The sequence below is a fragment of the Dermacentor silvarum genome, chromosome 5 (genome assembly GCF_013339745.2).
Source record: "Dermacentor silvarum isolate Dsil-2018 chromosome 5, BIME_Dsil_1.4, whole genome shotgun sequence".
NCBI classification, from domain to species: Eukaryota; Metazoa; Arthropoda; class Arachnida; order Ixodida; family Ixodidae; genus Dermacentor; species Dermacentor silvarum.
In genome coordinates, this window is record NC_051158.1 from 17,481,328 (window position 1) to 17,502,831 (window position 21,504).

Below are 21,504 nucleotides of genomic sequence, written 5' to 3' on the forward strand. Positions count from 1 at the left end.
CCGCCAGGCATTTGTAGAGCCTACAGCTCTAAAATGGAGCCATATGATGGCTACGAGGTGAATCAACTAGCAAAACAAGAGAATGGTGGCACGGCGTGTTTAGGCCCACGATTGGCAGCAGTGATTTAAACAAGCCTGTCTTTGGTGGCTGTGGACACACCACATTGCAAGTGTTTAGCAACACTCAAAAAAAAATATCTAGGACAGCCCTTATGAGAGTTCAGAATGAGAGTTGAATGTTTAGAAATCGCTCCCAACCCCTGCTTTCAAGGGGCACGTTTATTTTGAAGGAGTTGTAAGGACCCTGGAATATTTTTTTCCAAATTCTAGGGTTTTCAAGGATTTCAAAGAGGAAGACAAACCCTGTTTATGCAAGCTTGCCATGAATACTTGGCACAATACTTCAGCACCTGATGGCTTCGGGCTCCTGAACAGAAGGGCCAAGTACGCACACATAATTAGAGCAGCTTTCGGTGCCTTGGCAACACAGTACTTGACCAATATGGGCGTAGAGCAGCAGTATGTGAGGAAGCAATAATTTATTGAGCAAGTGAAGGTGGCACAGTGTTGCCAAGCTCAGAGGACAGTAATGATGATTGGTGAAAGGAGTGTTGTACAGCAATTGGAAAACCTAAGTCAGACTCTCCACATTTCACTCAAGAGAATACTGATGGTGCAGACACATTTGCAGGCACCTGCACACTATGTTTGCCAGGAACAGAAGACACAACCCACAGTGAAACTGTGACGAGAACCAAGAGCTTGGGAAAGTATGTCCCTACGCAAGCACACACATACACACAGATGCACATAAATGCACGCAAGTAGTTCCAAACTGGTGCAGTTCACTCTTCTCACTGATGACAAGGAATCGACAACAGTAAAGCAGGCCTCTTCTCACTCGTACTCAAGGATCTGCTTGTGGTAGAACAGTAAATAGCTGAAAAACCAAGAGAACAAAAATAGAATAAGTAAAAAGGTTTTCGAAAAGCTGAAGACTCAAAGCTTGCAAGAAAGATATTCATTTATTTCACAAATTTGTGAGCAACTGAACACTTCTGGCAGATGTAGAGATGAAACTCCACCCACCACCAATTCACTTCAATTTTTATAGTGGCACATAATTTCTGCAAGGAACCTCGTCTCAACGCTAGTGATGTCACCATTAATTTCGTCCTAGTCAGAGTTCCTCAACAGCCTGCACAGGCTACAACTGTCGTTGTTCTTTATGTGACACAACACAGAATCAGAAATTAAGAAGAGAGGGTCGTCCAATGATCAATGTGTAATTGTTTACATTCAACTTCCATTAATTAAACTCTGGTTAATTTTTTCATTAATTCGACCCCGGCTGAAGGTCACATTCGGCACACCCATACATTTCTATGGGCCCAAACTTTTGTTATTTCGATCCTGAAATTGGCCTATGCTAGATAAATCAAACTTGGCTGGTCAGCATGCACACGCCTGACCACAATGGTGATCTTTGTGGCCACTCCGATGGCGGTGTCTGTCTTGCTGGCGCTTAAGGTACAGTAAATGCGTCAAACACGTAATCTGCTGTCAAAAACGCCTATTTTCGGCTTGTCCCATGAAGGTGTTAAAGCAAAAACAGTAGCTCACAATAAATTATCATAATGTTTACGCAATTCAAATTAGCACTTTTTTTTCCCAAGAAAATTCATCTGAAAATTGCCTGCACCCAGTGCAATCTGATATGAAACCAAAACCATATTCACGGTGTTCGCATAATATTACCATCAGAGCCAACTTAGCCAGCATCACTCCCATTGCCATCACAAAATGGCAAACGTGGTTGACAGAACAAGTTCTCGTATCTCATAGCATGACGACGACGTCGTGCGGCTTTCAGTCCGATTACGAAACCACATTCAAACAATGTTAGTTTGCGTGTTATGCTAGTGGCGAGACGTCTTCTCACATTCTGGACTTTTTGGCTTTCTGGATAATTGCATGCATCACAGGATGAACTATCGAAGTCGGTAGTCTAGGTGTGGGCCACCATCTCGTTTGCGATTGTTACGGAGTCATTCGATGAACGCAGAAAGCCAAACAGGTTATGGACCGTATGGAGGATGATGTGTTGTGGTTCTTCATAAACAGCTATAAACTGCTGTCTGAGAATGAAGACAATGGACATTAAGTAAATATATTTTCATTTTGTGAAGGTAAAGTTAGCTGGTTTCGTCGAAGACATGTTAAGTTTTTCTTGATAAGAATTGGCAGTGTGTTCAATTTATACCTTGTTAAGGAGCCCCAGTGGAATTTCTAAACTTGTTTTCTACTTTGAACACACAAAAAGTGGGTGTGCATTCAATTTGGGGACGTGTTAGAATCAGCGGATGTGCTTGTTTACATTCCTTCTGCCTTTTCGTTGGTCCCCCCAGGGTTGAATTAATGGAAGTCAACTGTATTTAGCATGTGCGTGAATTCCTGAAAGCCCAGGCCTTGCCTGGCCTGCACTCTTTGTGCACACTGATCCGGGAGGAGCACATATGGTCCCGTCCTCAAGGAGACATCATTGGGAGACATCACTGGGAGACATCACTCAGTGGTAATAAGCTTCTCCCACAACTCAAGTGATTAGTCTCGCAGCATAGAGCAGCGTTGCTTGGCCAAGGCATGTGGATGCATTCATGGTCTGAGCACTAGGCTCTGACCGTCAAGAGGTGAATGTGAAATACAGTGCAAGTGTGCGGCCAGTGCGCAATAATAATAAATGAGAAATAAAAAAATTGCCGACCATTCATGAGCCTTTAAAAGTGGTGCTTCCGTAAACACCCTTATGAATGGCAAATTTGAAGCCTCGAAACTCTTGTCATAGGGTAGACAATAAGGTTGACCTTATTGGTTTCCTTGAATCATGCAGAAGCCATTGACTAAAATTGAAATTCGATTTAAATTAAGCACACAGAACTACGCTATATGCACAACTTTTTAGCACCACAACTCGAATAATAAAAATTAAAAAAGATTTTTTGCGCTATGGTGAGAAGTTCACCCTTAAAGGTGAATTTACCAAAACAAGTTTTTCCCCACCCAAACAAAGGCAGTGACAGGGACAGAGGTGAATATGAGCATACACACCCTTCCGAGTCTAGGACATCCTGTAGGCTGGCCCGTGTGATTAGGTGGTCGTCACACTTAAACCAGTGGTCCCGGTGTTGCCGCACATAAGCCGTGTAGTGACCTGTCTCAATAGTCCCACTGTGGTTCACTACAGCAAATAGGCAGTACCTGTAAAATGGGGGCTTTTTTCAGAGTTGGCTGCTGCAGGTCAATGAACTGCTTAAATATTTTTCTACCGAAAACAAGTATAGTCATCAACAGAAGTTGTACCAATATGGCCGTGACGAGTATAGTAACTTTTATTTGTTTATTTTACATTCTCAGTTTTCTGGTTCCAGGAAACTAAAAGCCATGCTTCTGGAAAGCTCTAGGAATTGGTACACGTTCACTTTGGCATGGAAAGGGCTAAGATTAAGGACAAGAAACAATGGAGAGATGACTCGCACTGTCTTCTTTCCTATGGTTTCTTTTCCACAGTCCTTTACTATACTTGCACATACCCAAGAGATATGCTTACCATTTGTTAAGAAGCTCATTAGGGTTGAATGTACTCCTAAAATAGTGTTTTGAAGAGATAAGAACAAAGTGAACATGGCAGACTGCCACAGCCCAGCTAATAAATACCTCAGTCACTTGTTAAATTGAATGCTAGTTAGGTCAAATTAAGCGCTACAAAGAATTTTAAAGGAAAGAGCAGTTGCATACAAGAGCAATGAGAACATGCCTATGAAAAAATCAAGATAAGTACAACATCAAGAATACATAATGGTTTTCAAGTAGCACTCCTGTACAACAAATGCCAATAATAAGGAAAGCCAAAGTGATAGACTTGAGCTCTAAGGTGTAAAAGCCTTTCTCAAGTACGAAACTTGCACACGTGAGGAACCATCATAAACATAGGATGGGATTGAAACGTAGGACGGCGCTATCACTGAAAATATGGTACCAGCTCCCACAAGGTAACACAAGGTGGCTAACTTTATGAAACTTTCCGACAGAATATCTCCAGGATGGTCCTCACAGTGCTTCGGCAGTTCTATCTGTGAAAGTGTGGAGTCTTCTCTGCAAGTTTTCCAACTGGCATAGCAAGACTTCTGTGATAATTAGCACAGCTTAGGACTCCTATTTGAATCGCACTGTTTGCTGTGAGCCATCTGAACTGGAGAAAGGTTTGTGTGGAGTAATTAACATTGTAAGTGGATGAAATTTTTGTCTTAAGATAGCTTCATTGCACAGTTTTAATTATTAGTTATAATCAATGGGAATTTTACACCAATGTTGCTGAAGAATTCAAGCAGCAAATATTATTCAGAACATGGTAAATCAAGACGCATGTCAAGTAATGACTGAATAAACTGTAAACAAGCAACATGGCTTACATCATGCAAAGCAAGAAAAAATTTAATGGGGTCTGCAGCTGATCAGAAAAAGAGTAGCTGCTTTAAATACGCTGCAAGCTCACGACCTGATGCAAACAGTTTCACCTGACTGGATGTTAATCTCATTACAGCTTAATGCTATAAAATAATGTACCTGGGGTTGACTTCCTTAAAGCTAATTTAGAACAGACAATGCAGCTTCTCTTATAGAACAACAGCCAATATTTCGGACACAGAAATAGCTCACTTATAAGACGATGCAATTGTGACAGGCTATTGAGTTGTAAATGCTACTACTAGCATGTTCATCCAACAATGCACTGTTTGCTATTCCTGTCCACTGCTTATTCCGTACTCCTATATGGAAAACATGCTGCCAGACTTAAGTTGGAAAGGCAGGCTGTGCATGCTGCAGGATGCAAAAGCCCTAAGTGCAGATAAGTACCTGGCAGTCAACCAATTGGGCCTGTGAATAGGCAACAGGCAAGCATTGAGGGTACTCATTTAGAGCCACCAAAAAGAAGATTGTTTGCGGAAGTGAACAATGTGCAGTGCAAAATATGATAAAGTTCTTTTACATCCAGTAACATGAAAGCGGAAGATAAAAAGCTTTCATACACTAAAAACAGTTCACACCCTTTGGGTCATATCTCTGTCCCACAACAATAATCATCACCTGCCTTGGTTACATTTCCTTTTGTTGAAACTCTGCACTCGCTAATTTCCTGTCAAGAATGCTATGCAGATCAAGTGCGACGGATTTTATTTACAGGAAAGGCGCTGATAATGCACATGCTGATATGCGCATGCCGTTTGCGACTAGAAAGTAGCAGCTGCGCAGCTGTTAAAGTAAGGAAAGGCGATAGATGATTATTATTGTGGGAAAAAAATACGCCCCAAAGTGTTACATTTTTTTAAGATAGTAGTTGCATCACAAACATCACTTTGTTTCGTTGAGGCATTAAAGATATTAAACCTACAATCACTGCTTTACATATATGCCAGTGAAACTCAAAGGATTAAACTATATTACAATACAAAGGGTCACAGGAAGATGGAGGTTAAGTTATTGATAGCAGGAGAAACAAGGGAATCCTTAGACCGAAACTAGCGACCTTCAGCTTCTAGTTTGCAAACTGTTGATTAACCCACTGGCTACCAAAGCTGGCAAACCACCAGGTCCAACAACAGGGGCCATATTGCCAGTTTATAGGCTGGATGAATGGCTGGTTTAAAAATTGATTTATTGATGGTGTGACAGTCAATATACGCTATACTTGATTAAAAATGTTGTAAACGATGGCCCTACTTGTCCACTACCATGACGGTTAGATTTTTTATAGTATTTAGTGGAACTTTGCATAGACCCCGTAAGTAGCAAACAATTGGTATGGAGGGCTCCGCTGTGCGCATATTTCGTAGCCAATGGATTAGAGTGCTACCACACAGCAGTGGTCTCATGGCACGTGTGGCGTGGACAGCTATGTGGCTCACTTGTTGTCATGACAGGGCTGAGGAGCCGGATTGGCTGGGCTCGAAGAAGACGTGGCCCGTGCGCCTTTGGAGGACGAGGAGGAGGATGGCGCCCTAGGGCCCGACATGAAGGGGCTCATGTCCAGATACTGGGGGAAGCTGATGAGTGAGGAGATCTTTTTGTGGAAGCGCGACGAGTGCTCAAAGCGCTTCAGGTGAAAGCTGCACACCACGGGCAGCTGCTTCATGGTCAGCTGCTTGGTCGACTCCTGGTAGCTCTCGCACCGCCCACACCGGATCTTCGCAGAACTGCCCAGGTGCTCGGGACGGGTGAACCTGGTGACAGCCACAGGGCGCACAGATTTACCCAATGACTCTTCTCCGTTACTTTCCCCTGACTGACCTTTGGAAAAGCTCTGCCTTGTGGAGATAAAAAAAAAGGATGCAAAATTTTTGGGACTGCCACTGTGATCTGAACAAAATCCTAGCTTCAACATTCTAATGGCCATTACCTATGAAGCACTATTTTTTCACATATATAATGTGATAAAAAGAATAAAGTTGTCTTTCTTAAAATATTAAAAATAAATTAGGCGTAATACTTCTCGGGAAATCATGCACATTTTTTTGATGAAAAGGAAAGTTGACATCCACTAAAAGTGGTCACAGAGCAATAACACAGGCAACAACCGAAAACCTATACGGGTTCCTTAAAAAAAAAGCTTCACAGTTCAAGCTGCCCTGTCCAGTGCGTCAAACCAGTGCCACTGCTTTGGTATTGTGCTCAATTAAATTTCCTCTTCCCAGGAACTGCTAGCTGTTTTGAGACATTGTTATACTCATGCGAGACATTTTAGGTCTTGAATATTTAACCACCTCCCAGCATTTCTTAACTCTAGCTTGAAATCCAGTATTACATTAAACAATTTAAGCATTCCCAGCAAAGTTCATCTGCAGTTGCAGGGTTCCTCAATTTCTGAAAAGTGTTGCTTGCTTATCAAGCATGGCTTTTGTGGAGATTGAGGAACACGCCGGCGCTATTCCCTAAGACCCCCAACACTTTATACCAAGCACATTTTTTTTCAACTTCTTGAGGTTCTGGATGGTCTAATATTTTGTATTGCTGCTATTATGGAGTAATAAAGACACATATTGTAATCACTATACCAAATCTGTTATTCTTTTAACAGCTTGGCTAATGTTAGCTGGGAAATCCTATATGCTGACCTTCATGTGCACCCTGCTGTAGAAAAGTCAAGGTCAGTCAGCTAGCAGTTGCTAACTTGTACTTTGAAAGAAAGGTGTACGTGCAATTTCTTCATGCTGCACTTTTCTTGTTCCCACAGTTGCAACAAGCTCTGCACCGATCTTTCTGTGCTGCTATATCATTGTCTGTGTTGGTGCTTACAGCTGCACAAAGGCTGCCAAGGCAAACCTTAAGAAGCTGCATCTAAACCCTTCTTTCCCCACACTACAGTAATACTCAAGGCACCTCCTCCCACTTTATGAAAATCAACACTCAGTGGCTCACCTTTCTAGGCAGTCCAAGAGAGAAGTTGGTTCTGAATCTTCTCCCTCTGTAAAAGCAAAGCAAAAGGAAAGAATTTCTTTTTCAGGTTCATTCTTTTTGATTCCTCGAATTTTTCTTTAAGACAAATGCTGATCCTTCATCAAAAACAATTATTGATGAGCAGCAAATTCTTATTAAAAATACACAAAAATAAAATGAGAAGAAAGGCCATGCCACACACTGTAGGAATTGGACTTGAAGCTTCTTGACAGCTTCTGTCATGCACTCAATACTGAGGCACTGGCGCTCTTGCAGTGCAAGTATATTTGCTGAGAAGTATGAAACACAGTGCTTGACTCTGAACGCATCTACACCCTTTGCAACAACATTATCAATTGCACCTTCCGATCGAGGTGTTGGTAAGTACCCTTTGTGATCGCAATTAACAATATGAACACCATTTGTGACCTATAAACAAGTGCCACTATGCAAGTGCTTCCTCTCCAAACTCCTCCATGCTGTTCACAGCGGTTCTAACCTAATCTAACTCCACCTAATTTAAACTATGAACTTTACAAAGACCATTTGCAACTTATAAACCAGCACCATTATGCAAGTGCTTCTTCTCCAAACTCCTCCATGCTAATGTCACAGCTGTTCTTGATGCTTTCCATCTCTTTGCCTCAGCTGTGTGAGAGACCTACATCTATTCGTTGAGACACCGGTTCCGAATGCCAAGGAATATGCAAAGAGGCTAGGTCCTCATGCAGCAGCTGAGCGATGGTAATGTGATAGCAATTTTAAAATTGTCCTGCATTACAAAATATACCAAAGCACTTGCAAGGACTGCTGTCAAGATTGGCCCTTCAATTCACCACCATGGATTACAGCATTTGCTACTGACCGACTTTTGATTACACTGCCTCCAAGATCGGCCCAGTTTGCTCAGCGAGAACATCACACACCAAACCCCGGGGGAAGTAGGTAGAGGGAGCTTCACTTAGAAAATAAGGCTGCACAGCCAGAAGTATGCTCGAAAACAGGATTTAACTGGGTGCAGAGAACAGGCAGCTCACCTGGGGAAGAATTGTGCTGCTGCTGATGGCTACTGGGTCCCAAGTCTAGGGAGATGTCCCAGAATGGGTCAATGGTTGTGGACACACCCCTGCAATATGACAAGACACAAATTGGCTTTATAACAACATTGGGGGAAGGATTCCATTACATATGCTAGACTGATTATTCCATTATTAAATTATCATATATGGTGGGGAATTATGAATTGAAATTAGAAATGAATGACTATTTGCACATAAACACCCTTTAAAAAGTCCTCAAGGGTGTCTGTGCATATGTAAATAATATGTTACAGGCAATAGTCTGTTGAGGACTTGTGATCAACATTTATCAGCACACCACCCTTCCCTGCCAGCATCAGCATTCTTTTCTGTCAATTTCCTTCCTTCCACTTCCAATAATACCTCCTTTATCCTTGATAAAATTTATATAGCCTATAATAATGACTTGTAAGGTGACCGGATAAAGTTCAGTCAGACATTTATTAGTGAGGAACAAGTGAGTTACAGATAAATGAATCGAATATCACTCAGCAACTCACTTGCAGGACTGGCACACCACATCTGACTGCAGCCCTCCTGTGAAGATCTGATCAATGATACAGTTGCAGTGGTGAGGATTGGTAGTGGACATCCCGTTGGTGCCTGAAGTGCAAGCATTACACTTCAGCTGCCATTGGCAGCAATGCGCACTGAACAGGGACAATCTTTAACATGCTACATTGCAGATTTTGACCATGGCGCCACTGCACAGTGGCAAATTTCCATGGAAGAGTAATGCAATGCAAGTATTCATGCTATGAACAAGCAGCAAACCGACCATGCATATCTGGTACTCTAGTTGCATGAATGTTACGAGAATTTTAATTTTTTTATGCATGTATGTCTACATATGGCAGACACTACAACACACTTATTCTTGAAAATAAACACCATCTAGTATGCTGGCAGTGCTGTGACGTATTGACATCGTTAGTAAAGACAGCTCATGAAGCTGTAGGCATACAATCCCAAAACACTTGCCACAAGAACTTACGACTCTAAGTTAGTCGATTCCGCATAATATTTCATCCACGTGCAGCATTGAAAAGTAGAAGCTGCACTCAAAATTTTGACATCACAAATGCTTTGTTTGTTCAGGTGCAAGTAGGCACTCTTGTTGCAGTGACACAGAACCATGCAGCACCGCCTTGCAAGCTCACCTTTGCAATGCCGGTGAAGCACATCTAGTGTGGCGATGAAGAACTCGTGGGCGTCTTGCTGTTCATAACCAGCCAAGTGACGTGCATGTGTCCAGACCAAGTGGAGTAGCCGGTACGGAATGTGGGGGCTTGACTTGCCACAGTAGAACTGCATAGACAGTGCAACAATGTGGCAAACCACAACTCACACATCTTAAAAGAAAACTCTTCCATGTGTAAACTGCTAAGCCCCGCAACTCTTTTTATAAGGTAGATGGAGCAATTAAGTTGATCATATAAGCTTTTGCACAGTGGAACTAACTTTTTGCAAACCTTGCATAAAATCAGAACCAAATGAAATAAACAAAAACCAAGTCCCTATTCACAATAGGTACATAAAGTTACATATATCTAAAATTCTCAGCGCCATAACTCAAAGAATAAGGATTTCAAAAAGGCTGAGGTTTAAAGGCCCTACTCCCCCCTTATATTTACACCTGAACCACATTATAACAAAGTCACATTCAACACGAAAATACTGTCGTCATATTCTATATTCGTTATGACCATATATATTCGTTACATACTGATACTGGTGAGAAACGTTTTACATTTACTTTGTTATAGCCAATAATTCGTTATGCCCGTGTTTGTTACATCAAGGTTCTACAGTGTTTGTATGCTAGGCGAGCACTCTCATATTCATGCTCTCACATGCAAAACACCTGGACACTATCACAGCAACAAGTACAATGCCCCTTTGCGCAGTGCCTACAGTACAGTTGAACCTCGATATAACGAAGTTGTACTTGCAGCGAAAAACTTCGTTATATCGCTAATTTCGTTAATTCGAGGTTTCGTTGATTCAGTGGAACTAAGTTTGTTATATCGCGAATTTCGCTAAATCGAGGTTTGTTATATCGACATTTGATTGGGAAATGAAAATAGTTTGTTACGTCGCGAATTTTGCTTAATTGAGGTTCGTTATATCGAGGTTTGACTGGATCAACAACAAGCACGAGTGAATACACAAGCAAAAGTTGTGGTATATTTGATATTTCACAATGGAAAGGAAAGCCTATGCAAAGGCTTGCAGGAAGGTTTCAATGCTGAAGAGCTGAGAGAATGTGGCCATGTTCAAACATACAACACAAACTATAGCAGAGCTGAAAGCCCCACAGCCCTGAACAATATGGACAAAATTAAAGTTTCAATACATCACAATGCCATGCCCATCTGACAAGGTAAAAAAAATTCCCCTTAATGTTATGTTCTGTTCTTTACAGCAACAAAATATTATTTGAAGCCCATTTAATAGCAATCAAAATTTGACAATAGGAGCCGAGATGGGTTCTTGTGTACATTCCAGGTAAAAAAAAAATAGGGGACCGTCAACTTGCTAACAAACGCACTAGCCACCATCAGAGTGTGAAAGGTGGCCACGTCACCTCTTGGAAAAGCCTTGACATTTCACAGACAAGGCACATGGAAGGATCATCGCGGAACTGGCAGACGTGCCGGTCAGCAAGGAAGTAATCGCGCAGCAGTGGGGTGTGCGTTAGAGCTTGCACAATGCAGTTCATGAAGCATGTGTTGCCAAGGTTGATCAGCCCCCGCAGGCCTGGTGGAAACAAAACAAGTACACATTCAAAGCAAAGTTGAGCACTAGTACACAGCAGACAAGCAACAGTTCACTAATGCAAAATATTAGCTCACTAATCTATATATATATAGCCAATGTTGCTATTTGGGCTTGCTAACGGTACATTAGAGTAGGAAATGTTGCATTCTGCGGAAGGAGGAACAAACTGAACACACTTCAGTAGTAGTAGTAGTAGTAGTATTGTGGTAACTAAAAGAGTAAAAGGAGGTAGGAAACGAAGAGCCGCAGACATCGTAACTGTCTCACTCCTCAGTGGACACCTGAACTGTCATGTGGCCACAAGAAAGATATGGAGGTGAAGAGAAAAGATATGGAAGGGGAAAAAAATAAAAGACGTAGAGAAAAGTGAAAAAGGGAGAAATACACTAGAAAAGAAATACTTGACAATACATGACATACAAGAAATACATGACTATACATAAAATCTACACACAAAAAAGTAAAATACCGAGAAATGCACGTGCAACAGCGATTCACAGCATGGCGCTGTACACTGGGTCACCCAGAAACGCAGTGTTCTAATGCACGACGTCAGACCAGTCTTCTCCAAGACACACTTTAGTCTAAATCCTTCTTGCCTGTCCTTGTTTTATGTTATGTTTAATAAATAGCCCTTACTACAGTTAAATTTTGACAATGTAGATGCTTCACAAGTTTTAGAGAGCTGCCTGCTACAATTTTTGGTTTGTTTCACGCAATGCAGCTCAGACACATCATGACCTGCACCACTTCACAGGCCAATTTTTCATGAATCGTAAACCATTCATCAAAATTACAATAATTAGGGCCTCGCTAAAGCTGCTTACTAAATTTCTCATACATTTTCTCCGAGTGCAGCAAATGAAGCACGTTCAGTGAGCCGAGTTTTTACTATAATTAACTTGCAAAAATTTTGGGCTTCCCCTTGCGTTGTTTTCACTCAAAAATCCCAACACAGATTAAGTCTTTGGTCTGCATTATTCAATAATGCACTTTGCATCATCACTTTTCTCATTTGCCCTGAAAAAATAAACAACCATAATCACATGCACTTATCATCATCAGAGAAGCAAGCTGCTGCAGAGACTGCTTTCGCTGTTTGCCAGCAATCGCAGTGTAAGAAGAACAGGTGCTCCAACAGAAGCACGTAGCTCATCTCACCAATGTTGGGCCGCCGCTAGGGGGCTGGGCGCCGGGGGAGCCAGGCATTACCTGGCCATCGTGCAGGGAGCGTGCTTTGCAGACTACGTTTTTTATAGTGCCTGCTACTGTTTTTAGCGACAAAGCTTAAGCCACCGTCTTTAGGAGGTTACAAAATCATAAAATTGCCGAGGTGCTTTGTTGCCTTTTCTAAACTAAAGTATTTCTCTCAATGCTGCACTCACAGTTATTAAACATTTACGATGGAAAAGAGACTAGAGATAAATGCAACTTGTAAACAAAACAAAAAAAGATATCAATCGATATGCAGAAGGCACACACGTACCCATGTGGCCTATCTCATAGCATTGTCTTACACGACCTCAGCCAGATTTCTCAAATTCGCTCCTCTAGACGTGCTAATGAGAACAAATCTATTGTGCACTGCTGTCCATGAACCTTTGACGTACGCCGGGTCAAAGTGCTCCTTGCAGCCGTACTCTCCTGGTCGCAGGACGTGGATCTCCATGTTCGAGAGCATCTTACGAACCATCCAGTCGGCTCTTTTCACTGAGCATGGAAACTGTCTTTGCACATGCAAGACCCGCTGCTGCAATTTGGTGCGAATCACTTCTTGCCTACAATCCGTCTCCACCAGGCAACGTCGCAGTTCGAGATGCAGACCTCCCTTTCCTCTCTTGAGATTCAGACTCTGAATTTTTAAGTGCTTACCAAGAACGATGATGATAGATTGCTTAATTCTGAAGTGAACATTGCTTAACTAAGAGTTTATCGTCTGCCCGCGCCGCTTGTCGGCGACTGGTGCCAAGGATCGACACACGCTGTCTGCTAGAGCACGCGGCGCGATCGCACTGTCGGAGTCATTATCGTCTGTTTCGGCACCTGAGGGATTTGAATGATTATAGTGGAAGACAAAAAAGTAAAAAACAATAGTTGTAATTCTTTTTAACGCACTTTACTTACAGTTACAATTACTTACACATTCGAATTTTCCGCTATTTCAGCCTCCTAACGTCTGCTGCTGTGCAGCGGTGCAGATGTGAAACACCACCATTAGCGAGACGCGTTTCTCAGCAACAGCCCCCGCGTCGTCGGAGCACCTGTTCTTCTTACACCATGCCAGCAACTAAAAAGTCTGGACAAACCAGACAAACAATGATGCCAAGTGTTTAAATTAAATCAAGTGTACCAAGAAACGCATTACTGCAAAGTTTCAGTGAGAACAATGCAGCGATAAGTGCTAAATCTAATAAAGTAACAAATTTAAGAACGCAGGTCAATGCACAGACCTATGTAGGAGTTGTTAGAAATGCGCTTTCTCCGTGGATTCCGGCGAAGCAGGTCCAACTCGAAGTTGCTGGGTTCCCAGTGCTGGTAATACTCTTGGAGACCTGCATTCAAGCCAGTTCCAGATGCAACCATGCGTAAAGCTGATGTGCCACAGCACATAGGCAGCAGTTTCATAATTCACCTCACTCACAGCATGCCACCTGATGATAGCCATTTTCTATTCAAATGTATTGGCCAAGGTGGTCGCTGCATCAATGAAAGGTTAAAAGAGCATGTGTGAAATGTGAAAACAAAAGAGAAATTGTCCAATCTGGCTCAGCATTGTGTAAAATGCAGTTGTGATGCAGTGTTCCAAGACACTGGGATTTTGTCAAAAAAACTAAGATAAAGATACCCGCAAAGTTATCGAGGCTTTCTATATTAAAAGATATAAATGTGCTAACACGCCATTGTTAGCATGCACAGGAAAGAATTTGTATATCTTAAAAGAAGCTGCCATTGACTTTTGCAGTTGTGATGTGTGCAGTGACTGTAACCTTTTTGTTTTGCTGGTGGGGTTATCTTGTCTAGATTTTCCTGCATGGGGTTATCTTGACTTGCAAATTACGCACACCTCAATGTACCCCCTGCAATTTTTGATCTAACATATATTCCTTAATTTTTCCACTTAAACTTAGTTGCGAGTCCAGTGAATTGATGTCTTTTCTTTGTCCATGTGTTTGTGCACTGGTTCTCACGATGCAATCATACCAACATGCCCAGCTTACTGTGCTGCTACCCCCCCAGTCAAAGCTGCACCCAACCAACATTATTTGCCATTAACAGACACCTTCCTTATGTCACATTGTACTGCACAACAAATGGATTTTGTACAGCCTGAGCAGTAATATCTTAGCAAGTAGTGAGCACTGCAGCATGCGAAAGTGCCTTGTGATGCAATATAAGCAGCCTAATGAATGATCTAACACCACTTCAGTTTTACAACCTTACATCTCTGTAATTAAAGCTAGTACGCTAAAACACACACAAATAAGTGCACTCACAGTGAACAAAACTAGCAACTTAGTCGCTGCATTTGTCACAACCAAAATAAAAAAAATAAAAAAAAGTTTTAAAAAGCAGAGGTACCATCCAGTGTTGCTAACTAAGTTTTTATTCACCTTTACAACCAAATTTACGTATTAAAATTCATTTTCACTTTCACATTCCCCAAATATAAATAGCTCACTTTCCTTTTCATATTGTTTTAACTATGTACATCGCGTGCATTTACATTCAGTGTACCTAACTGTGCATAACACTTTGTGAATACCACTGCTGAAACTACTGATACATGAATAAATAAATAAATTATTCAATTATACCCCTTTACATTAACAAGATTCATCTTACCAAGTAGCCTGGCACAACGACGGCGATGTTTACGGGCCATGGCTTCAAGTTCACGATCGTACACATAGTCATCGCATGTGAAGCAGTATACCACTCCATAAGAAATGTCAACAGCTGAAAAGTTAAACAAAAAAAGTTTGTCAGCACAATTTAAGCAGGCTCAAAACACCCATCTTATTTTAAGGAACAACTTATTTTGGCCTCATCATGCTTTCAAGATAAATGAATTATTATTAACAAGCATTAAAAAGCCCTTGCAGATCTAGTGCATCTCTAGTAGAATTGTCCCAGACTGCCCTCACCAAGGCACCTCTACATGTCAAATATGGGGCTACACCCAAGCCACCCACCAGACTACCAAGCCATAGACCACTGTTGGACTTCATCAAGCACAACAAATTAAATATGGCCACATAACTTGCATGCTTCACATGTTGATGTCACAGGGCAAACTTTCAAATTAAAAAAAAAACTAACATTTCTGAACTCGCAGTTACAATGACTAAAGAAAAAGTAATGCGTCACTTATTTGTCCTGAATGTCTGCATGCAGGTAAGTTAACTAATTTAGTCCAAATATAGAACACATGAACTTCGTGCCCTGGACATTATACGTGGTGCCAGTGCAGCAGCAATAAACAAACTTATGGAGGTGCCTCGTTTCCCATTCATAGTGGCAGGGATCTTCTGTGTTAACTTTCTGGCAAAAACCTGAAAGCTTATCCTGTGTAGCAAAAACAACCTTGGCTCTGGCCTTTCCTACAACCTCCTTATATGAAGACAAAACTTCTATGAAGTTTATGCACAACACATTTAAATAACAACTGTCAAAACTCTCACTGCCGTTACAGATTGACTCTGTGTGTGTGTGTTGCACATGTATAACTGATGGGTCACAAGAAAACAGTATGAAAAACTATCCATTGACTGTATTTGTATTTTTTTCTAGTGACCTAAAGTAGACTCAAATGAAAAATAATAAAATTGTTGTGTCAACGTGACAACCGCACGCATGTTCTTTAAAATATGGCATTTCAGGTTAAAACAGCCATATGCGTAAAAGATGGCAGGTATGAATGAGTGAAAAAAATAATCATGTAATGAAAATTCCCAGCCATGAAGTGTGTATTGTGGCGCACACATAGGACAGGAACACACTACTACAGATAACACAGTCCCAACACTCTTTCAACCTCAGACAGTCGTGCTTAATCCTTTACCAGGATCGTCTAACTTCACAATTTCAGGACATCTCCCTCCCTACCGGATGTCATTTCAATGCCTGTAGCACTGCATTCAGAAGTTTGAATGAACTAAAACCATGTTGTATGACTCTTCATTTTCAGCTTAAGGACCACTAAAGAGAAACACTTAAATCACTTTGGAATGATAAAGTATTCTTTGAATATGCTATTTTCACTCTTTTTTAGGAAAGAGGTTGATTACTAAAGTACAAAATGAAAGTTGAAGTTCTATTTATTAAATTTTGCGCATGAACCCCAGCGCCTGTATGTCAGTGAGACATCACGGAATTAGATTTTAATGTGTTAGCATTATTAGGGTACTTCATCCACTTCCTGGGGACTAATAATAATAATAATAATAATAATAATAATAATAATAATAATAATAATAATAATAATAATAATAAATTAGTTTATATATTATTATTACTTATTTTTCTTGCCGTTATGGCACTGACAAAATTTCTCTACACCTGCCAAGTTCAGTCTTGGCTTCTTTAGGATGCAATGCAGTCTACATTTACTGATAAAAAATTAATTGAGCCCAAGCAGGAGTTGTCAAAATCCATGATGTCATAGAGAGGTGGCGTGAGAACTTGAAGATGTTGCCACATGCCTCTTGTTTTTGTGCCTTTTCTCGTTTAGCAAGTCTCCTCTCACAGCAAGAGTGGCTTTATTGGTATCATAGAAGGGTAATTAGCTAACACAAAGACTTCCTGTTCGCTTATGGGTCGCTTTGAGGTGATATGCTGTGCCCCGTTTTGTACAGGTGCGAAATTGTTGTAATGATAGTCAATGTTGTTGAAATGTGGTGGCAAGCATTGGAAAGTGACAACTCAGTGACAATAACGAGTAATTTCCAAGCATACATCCCTTCAATGTTGTTATCTTCTTATGTTAGAACCAGATTTCAAAAGAAAAAAAAAAATTGCCCACTGTTTTACACTTTCTGAGTTTTAAACAAAAATGGCAAGCCCTTGGTACACAATATGGAGTAGCTGTGCTCAAACATAATGCAATGCTCAATGCCATACCTTTCACTGCAGAACAACATTGAAGCAAGGTGCTTGTGTCACCCACATTGTGAGGTATAATTAGTTGAGGAGACAGAGATTAGATTAACCTTTTAATGCCTTCCTTCTCTAGGTAATATATTATTTGAAAAGCACCATACACAATCGAAAGCATTTCTCAGACTTTGGCAAAAAAAGTTTCGGGGGCTCGTAAAAGTCTACGGGGGGAAAAAAAAAAGAAAAAAAAATTTACTTCCATTGACTACTAACGGGCAGTAATGTAGGAACATGGCATCAATGTAGGCTTGCAGACCCATGACCAATAGACCATATTCAGGTCATGTACTGCAAATAATTTTGCTGTCAGTGCTTACCTAACAGATGCTGATTGGCCCGAGCATGCTCGTGAATATGCCGGTTCCCATAGCAGCCAAAGTACACACACTGGAGACATGCATGAAGCCTAGGACCTCTTGCATGGCAAGTGTGACAACTGCAGAGCTGGGCCTGCATATTCCATGTTCAGGTCGCAACCATTAACACAGACAAACAATAAACACAATGGAGCCTTTCTTTTTCTTTTTTGCAATGCAGAGCATTGAAGAAGCATTGCTGCTAAAATCCTGTTTGGCAATGGTCATATCTGGCTTACAATTAAGCAATTAGCCAGTAAGGCATCACACGTTTATCACCAATAACACCAGCGGAAATAGAGATATCGGGTGACAGCGTTCAAACATTCTTTCAGGAACTTAATGTAAAGTGACTCGGTGTATACAAAACTTTATGTTCTGGAATTAGCCCTCAGTGAAAGGAACTAAAACACTTGGTGCAACTTATTAATGCGGAGGACAGGAAAGCAGAGCTCGGACAAACGTGCAGACGGGCAAGAGCATGCCCCGCTTGGTCGTCTGCCCCGTTGCTTCGAGAACAAAGCATCTAGCCCCGAAGCAAACGCTACAACGCAAGAAACGACACTACAACTGCCACATGAACAGCCTCGCTATTTTATTGCACTCGCGTAAATTTAGGTGAGGGATTAACATAATTACTGATTACATTAAACGACCTCTAGCTACAGACGCTGTAGTAGCGATGAACAACAAAACATACAACAGGCACCTCAACTACGCAGTTTCACGGTTTCACGTGGCACGTGCAGCTAAATCCGCAGGTAGGCACGGACACATCAACGATAGTATTTTAACGCGATAGCGTTTAGGGCCCCGTGTCGCAGAAAATCCGGCGTCGACAATGCCGCCCGCGGCCGCGAAAGTAATCCCCAACCACGCAGGCCCTCCAAATATATTTTACCACTAAAACTGCTCACACTTTGTCTTGCATTCTTTACAAAGTTATTCCTCGAAATCTTGAGAGAGTGACAGCCCACAAACAATTGTCATGAAACAAAACACCGACAGTGCATGCGTTATATGCTAAATCTTCTCAGGCTGAAATATTAAAGGTGCAAACAATAAAAGAAGGCCGGCCCACGAAAGAGGCCGCGTTTCTACCAGAATGAGCGCCTTGGTGCATAGCGTTCACCGCCAGCGTTTCCCGTTAAACATTACGGTTACATAAGCTGCAGTTGCCGGGAAGTGTGAGAAACAGTCAAGGATCTTTGAATGCTATCGCGTTCCACTCTTGAAGGCGAAGCTTAAGCGTCCTCCAAATTTTGAAAGAGTGAACTGTAACGAGATGTAAACACGCAAGACGTACAGTACTCGTTTACGCCACTGCTCTTTTCTTTCGCTTGCGAGCCTGAACTTGACCTTGCGCTGTTTTCTCAGCTGAGCGGGTCCGTCTCGTACGCTCAACGTAAGCATGCGCAAAGTAAAGCAATCGGAGTATTAAAGGTCTATATACATATAGACGTGGGTCGCCTGCAGCTACGGAAAGCAGAACCCTCCGTAGGGCACGGTGTCGCTAGGCCGCATTCATCGACCGCTGTAAGCAATTGAATTATAATTTCACGAGCGAATTGAGGGTTCACATACAGCACTTATGCCCACAGATTTGGATTTGGACAAAAGCATCGCGGACCGCTGGGGCATTAATGCTGCGTTTGACGAAAACATGCGCTGGAATCACAGCCGGTTCTTTCAGTGAGCCCAACAACCCGATCGAACGGCTCAAAAAGGCTGCTCGACGGAACGTTACCTTTGTCGGAAGGACAAGGGTTTCGTGGAGCGTCATCACCCACCTTTTTCACACGGGCTTCCTTCGACACGCAGCAGACGAAGTAAGAGTGGATGAGCCGGTACGCTTGAGTGCCCTTGGTTTCCTTGAGAGTTGTCAAATGCGGACAGCCATGTGCGCTCATCTTTGGTCGCCGGCAGAGCGACCCTGCGGTCGGACAGCTGTTATTCTTAGCAAATCGCAGTTTCGTTCAAAGTACGAAAAGACGCTGACCCGGCCGGCGTCGGCAGATACAACAGCCGGGCAACAAAAGAGGGAGGCCGGTTCCAATCCCCACCTCACTGGAAAAGTGAGAACAGGAGCGAGTCCCCGGCGTCGCCGACTCGTGCGATGCTTCGGTTTTTGTGTTGTTGTCCCTTTAACATTCTCTGCGCGATAGACTCTAGTATGACCTGCTGACGCCTGAAACCACTGAAGCTGCGCACGAATCAGCATAGAGTTAATATCAGTAACAACGTTCGCCGTAATATGTTACGTCCTGCCACCTGACGGAATTCTCTGTTGCTCTCTATGTTACGCTTTGTTTCAGCCATGGTTTCAGCCATAAAAGCATAGGATATATGTTTCAGCTTTTGTCGAACGCTTTTGACAATTTGCGGCACTTTAATGTCCTGCTGTTCTGTGTAGTGTTGCGCCCGGCGAGTACATAAAGCGCAGGGGAGGTGTTCACGCAGCAAACGCACTTCCACAGTCCATAAATGTGATACCAGATACATTACAAGGAATGGCACACGTCCCCGGTTATTTTATTGCGATAGCAATTATATGGACACTTCAAAGCAGATTTCTGCCGTCGCCGTCGCCGTGAAGTTCCGTATGACGTCAATGGAGATGAAACCGTCGCCGCGCGCCCCGATAAGTGGTTCTTGAGGGAAAGAGAAAGGTTGGCGCTATCTTCTGCAGCCCTTGAGGGAGCACGGCTCAGCGCCAACGGGGAGGTGTAAGTGGGAGCGAAAGAAGGGATAGAGTGGAGTTGCCATGGCTGGGCGAAGCAAAACCGGCAGGCATAGGCGGCACGTATCAGGCCGAGATGGAAGGCCTTGGTGTGCTGCAGAGTCTGCAGGGGTGTTGTGCCAGGCCGGTCAGGCCCGGGGTGGGGTGGGAGGCCGTGAGGCCTTCCCGCTTGTAGAAAACCCCGAAACGCTGTATGCGCGAGTGAAAGGGCGCGAGGGACGCTCGCCACAGAACACCCATACAAACTTCGCTCGCTTTCACGGGGAGTGAACCCACGGCGGAGAACAAACGCGCGTTCTGCGCCGTGCTCCCTTAAGGGCTGCAGCGCGCTCTCTATAGCTGCCTGTATTAGTAGGCGTCTCTTTCCTCCTTTACAATCACCATATATGTAGAGCAAACGCGCCTTCTTCCGACGCGCGAAAGGCCGTGGGGGAGGGGAATGGAGGCGACGTTTAGCTGCGGCACCAAGTGCCTATTTATATCAGAGGCTCCGGCAACAGTCACCAACGCCGCACGCATTTTGTGCGAACGCGGGCAAAACGCCGACGGCGTCGACAAGTTCTGCGTGTGGCCGGTGCTGCTGCATGTCCAAGTTTATACAGCTGATAAAAATTTGCTATCACAATTGATGCTTCGCCTTTCAGGTGAAACTGTGACAACTTTTTTGTGTGAAAGACCGTGTTTATGCCCTACGAACACGCTCCCAAACGCTTACGCGCACATTGTACGGCTTGAGAATATTTTCGCGACTATATCAAGTTATAATTTTCCCTCACCTGGGGCGCATCCCTCAACAGCAGGCAGACGTGTTTGATGAGTTGTTGCAGTGCTCAACAAAGCGTGCACTCTGTGAACATGCCTACTAAACTTGTCTGCAGTATTTTGCATAGAGAAGACAGTG

General features: G+C 42.7%; 1 protein-coding gene across 1 annotated transcript; it reads right to left on the bottom strand.

The window, feature by feature from the left end:
- Positions 1-524: 524 nt before the first annotated feature.
- Positions 525-20,029, bottom strand: LOC119452967 (ubiquitin carboxyl-terminal hydrolase 22). Its single transcript, XM_037714931.2, has 13 exons — positions 19,927-20,029; positions 19,654-19,796; positions 17,825-17,957; positions 15,195-15,308; positions 13,802-13,903; positions 11,158-11,330; positions 9,731-9,878; positions 9,071-9,173; positions 8,529-8,617; positions 7,474-7,519; positions 5,964-6,278; positions 3,109-3,258; positions 525-940 (listed from the first exon to the last, which is right to left on the bottom strand). Exons 2-13 carry the CDS (start codon positions 19,771-19,773, stop codon positions 898-900), a joined length of 1,536 nt encoding a protein of 511 aa, XP_037570859.1. The 5' UTR covers positions 19,774-19,796; positions 19,927-20,029; the 3' UTR covers positions 525-897.
- Between the last annotated feature and the right edge of the window lie 1,475 nt (positions 20,030-21,504).